Genomic DNA, 4,292 nt, shown 5'->3' with positions numbered 1-4,292 from the left:
TATAATAGTTTATTTCAAATAATTGATATATATATATATATATATATATATATATATATATATATATATATATATATATAGCCAGGATCTTTTCATAACTTTCACTTTTAGTTTTAAAAGAAACATTCTTTTTTAAATTTGTAATGAAGCTCTCTAATTCCCTACTATTATTTTTTGGTTTGGCTCATTTAATAAAGTTTTAATTTATTATAACTATTTGATTGACATTTCAAAAGTGGGACAAACTAATCAACAAAGAGAGAGTAAGTTGTGGCTCTTTCCACTTGCTTCGGTACGAAAAGGTGGCAAAATATAAATAAGAGCAACAAAGTTGTCATAACAACTTCACTGAGTAAGTATCATGCATCACCCCACTTATCCTAACATCTCTTAATTTCTTCCTCTATATATGTTATCTTCAATCATCAACACATCTGCATCATCCTCTCTCGTGTATCCTATCCTTGGAGCATCACCAAAGCCAAAAATGTCAACCACCATCGATATCCCAGAATCAAGTAAAGTAGTTAAAGGAAAAGGTGTGGTTGCGGCACCACTGAGACCAGGAGGATGGAAAAAAGGGGTAGCCATAATGGATTTCATTCTAAGGTTAGGTGCCATAGCTGCTGCTCTTGGTGCTGCTGCCACCATGGGAACAAGTGATCAGACACTACCTTTCTTCACTCAGTTCTTTCAGTTTGAGGCTAGTTATGATAGCTTCACTACTTTTCAGTATGTCATCATCTTCAAAACTCTATTATTTTCTGTGCCTTTTCGTGGCATCTATATATATGTTAAATCACTGAAATCAGAAATTCTAACCAATGCGTAACACAATGCAGGTTCTTTGTTATTACTATGGCTTTAGTGGGTGGCTACCTGGTGCTGTCTCTTCCTTTCTCCGTTGTTGCAATTATTCGCCCCCATGCTGTTGGACCAAGGCTTTTCCTCATTATCTTGGACACTGTAAGCTCTTTAAAATATTTTTTTCCTTCGTATATAATTTCATTTAACATTAGTATATACATTGAAAGTTTATACGTGAACCTTATTTTAAAAGTCAATTTTGTAAGATTAAGTTAATCTTTAAAGTTCATTTCTTAAAAATATGAATTGCAGGTGTTTCTGACTCTAGCTACTGCTAGTGCTGCTTCAGCTGCTGCCGTGGTTTACTTAGCACACAATGGTGATCAGGACACGAACTGGTTAGCCATATGCAACCAATTTGGAGACTTTTGTGCGCAGACCAGTTCAGCTGTGGTCTCATCGTTCGTTGCCGTTGTTGTCTTCGTGTTGTTGATTGTCATGTCTGCTTTGGCTATTGGGAAGCCTTGAAAATTAACGTATATATATAAATATTTTGCATGTTCTATTTGTTTCCTAAGTCTTAATGCCTCGGCTTGTTTTAATTTCCTTCAAGTGTATGATGTGCCAATTCATTTGTATACATTTGGTCATTCTAATATATATATGCACGTTTCAAGTTTCAGCCGGTGTGTTTTACTTTGCACTGATCATTCTTTACTTAACTTTCTCTTGCGCAACTTTCCTCAGTGACAAGACCTGTGCCACTATTTTTCTTGTTGTGATCCATATGTTGAAGTTAGAATAATAGTGACACGATGCAAGATTTAATTATAGGTAGTATATGTTATATATCTGATAAGGAAAATTGTAATTTTCATATCTCACACAAAGAAAAGTACACTACTCAGTGAAAAAATATTATATTTAATAACAACGTTAAAATTATATATTTTAACAATTAAAAGCTGTCATAAATAAAATTTTCTCATACACACACGTTAGTGCATTTAAGAGTTTTTACATCGCAGTATATGTCTCAGTTCTTGCGCACCCGTTACATATAAACGCGCGGTGACATTTTTGTAATTAAAGTCAATTTTTATGTCTCAGTTGCTATTCTAACTGAGGCATATAGCTTAAAAAATTTTGACAATTCCCGCTTTTCCGGAATTTGAAATTTTTTACATGCTTTTATACCTCGAGTATCGCTGAACCGAGGTCTAATAGCTTTTCTACTTCAGGTGCTTTTTACCCGATGCAATTAAGTTGCAGTTTTTTAATTTTATTTTTATTTCACTGAAGGAGTATGCCTTGGTTCTTTTATAACCAAGGCAGTAGATGACTTATGCATCGATTCTCTTGCCAACTGAGGCATATGAGCAAGTCAATATGCCTCGGTTTCGAATTAACCGAGGCAGTATCGCTTCGTAGGGTTAAAAAAACCCAAATCTTTTCACACCTCAGCAGCAAATGTTCTGCACTTTTTCTTCTTCTTCGAGCGTCCCGCACACCTGGTCCACTCTTCCACTACGCGTCAGCCCTTCGTGCCACCTGCACCGCCATTGCACCGTCAAGGAGGTTTCCAGCGCCACTACATCTTCTTCTTCTTCAACCAACCATCACCGTTGTTTCGCTGCGGCGTTCGTTCTGCTTACGCTGTCAAGGGGTCGCTGCACTGCCATTGCACCGTCGAGGAGCCGCTACATCTTCTTCTTCTTCGACCAACCATCACCAATGTCCACTACGTCGTTCCGTTCAGTCCGCTTGCACCGCCGCTGCACCGCCGCTGCACCGCACCATAGAGGAGGTTGTTTCGGTGCCGCTGCCATTGCCTCCGTTCAATCCCGCTCCTTTGTATGTTTATTTTTACGTTTTGGGTTGTTTTTGGATTTGCCTTGATTTAATTTTCTGCATTGTTTGTGTTCTTATATTTTCAATCTTATATGCAGGTGTGGGTACTGTGAGAAGTGAGTGTGTGTGTGTGTGTGTGTTGGGTTTGGGTTCCGTGAGTGATTGTTTTAGTGAGGTGTGAGTGTTGGGTCGTGGGTGCAGTGAGATGAGAGTGTGTTTGAGTGATGCACATGCATCATGCATGGGTGTTGTGGGAAAAGAGAGAAGAGTGTGTCACATTAGTGGATGGATTAGTGTGTGGCTACTATGAAAAAAAAAAGAGAAGAGTGTTGTGAGGAGTGTGAACGTGAATGTGAGAATTGTGGGTACATGAGTGGTACAGTAAAGTGAGTGAAGTGAGGGTTTTGTGTGGGTTAGTGGGGTGTATGGTGCGGGTTCCATGAGAGAGTGTATGATTGTGAGAGAAGAGGAGTGTGTGATGGGTGGGTTACGTGAATGAGAAAAAAAGAGTGTAGTGTGCGTGAATGAGAAAAAAAGAGTGGTGTATTGAGTAGGCCCTGTGAGAGAGAAGAGAAAAAGTGTAGTGTTGTGAGTGAGAGATGTGGTGTAGTGAAGGTTAGTGGGGTATTTAAATTCTTTTTAATTTATGATATTTCATTAGGCCTCGGTTGGTGGAAACTAAGGCAGTAACGATTCAAATATGCCTTGGGTTGACAATTGAGGCATAAAGTAGTGTCTTTTTACCTCGACAGTATATGCCTCGGGTGCGCACCCGAAGTCAAAAGTTGAAAATAACCGCTGTCATTTTACTTCCCTGCATTAGTGTCACAACTAAAAGTGTATTATATGTTATTATCATTTAACATTTATCATAGATTTAAAATAGCAAAAAATTTATTAATTACTTTTCATTAATTTTATACCAAATTGTTAAGATGTCTTTACGTTGTCCCTTTATCTCCTTTACTTCATATATTTATGGGTTGTAATGAGGTTTAAATTAAGGGGCTAATATTTTTATCCTTTATGAGGCTAAAAGGCATCTATATCATGTATCTCTATTATTATTTAGAAATAAGAAGCCCTTGAATTGCCTCGTGACGTAGGTCACATTGACTGAACCACGTAAATTTGTGTGTCGTCTTTTTCTATTAAGCTTTTTTTCTTTTTCATCTTGTCATAACAAGTGGTATCAGAGTCAAGGTCACGATTTCAATTCTTGGTGGGCAATTGTTAAGGGGGAGATTGGTACGAGTTGCACAGTTGTCTAGTGGCGGAGGCCAAGTGGGTCAAGTCATAATCCAAGTGGGATTCCTAGTCGGACAATTGTTGAGGGGGAGATTGTTGCAGGTTACCTCAATTGTTCCATGGCAAAGGTCAAGTAGGTTGGGTCACAATCGAATCGTGGCTCTTGGGTTGTTACACTCTTAAGTAAAAAGAGTTGTGCCCTGACTATTGGCTATAGCTTTTGACCTAGTGGTAAACGCTCGATCCTAACAATTGGTATCAAAGCTCTAGGTTACATTAGGGACCTACTATAGAGAAACACAATGTCTTCGTACAAATTTGATATTGATACTTCAATGAATCAAATGATTTCACTTTGTGGAAATTGAAGATGAAGGCAATTCTGG

At 38.1% G+C, this 4,292-nt stretch overlaps 1 protein-coding gene across 1 annotated transcript; it reads left to right on the top strand.

Annotated features, from left to right (window-relative positions):
• Positions 1-426: 426 nt before the first annotated feature.
• LOC114192335 (casparian strip membrane protein 2) lies at positions 427-1,489 on the top strand. The gene is made up of 3 exons (XM_028082027.1): positions 427-732; positions 843-966; positions 1,120-1,489. The coding sequence occupies exons 1-3, from the start codon at positions 488-490 to the stop codon at positions 1,333-1,335; spliced, it is 585 nt and encodes a 194-aa protein (XP_027937828.1). The 5' UTR covers positions 427-487; the 3' UTR covers positions 1,336-1,489.
• Positions 1,490-4,292: the final 2,803 nt, after the last annotated feature.

The sequence above is a fragment of the Vigna unguiculata genome, chromosome 7, assembly GCF_004118075.2.
Source record: "Vigna unguiculata cultivar IT97K-499-35 chromosome 7, ASM411807v1, whole genome shotgun sequence".
Taxonomy (NCBI): Eukaryota; Viridiplantae; Streptophyta; class Magnoliopsida; order Fabales; family Fabaceae; genus Vigna; species Vigna unguiculata.
Note: the sequence above shows the minus strand (reverse complement) of the source record. Positions and strands in the feature narration are given on the sequence as shown.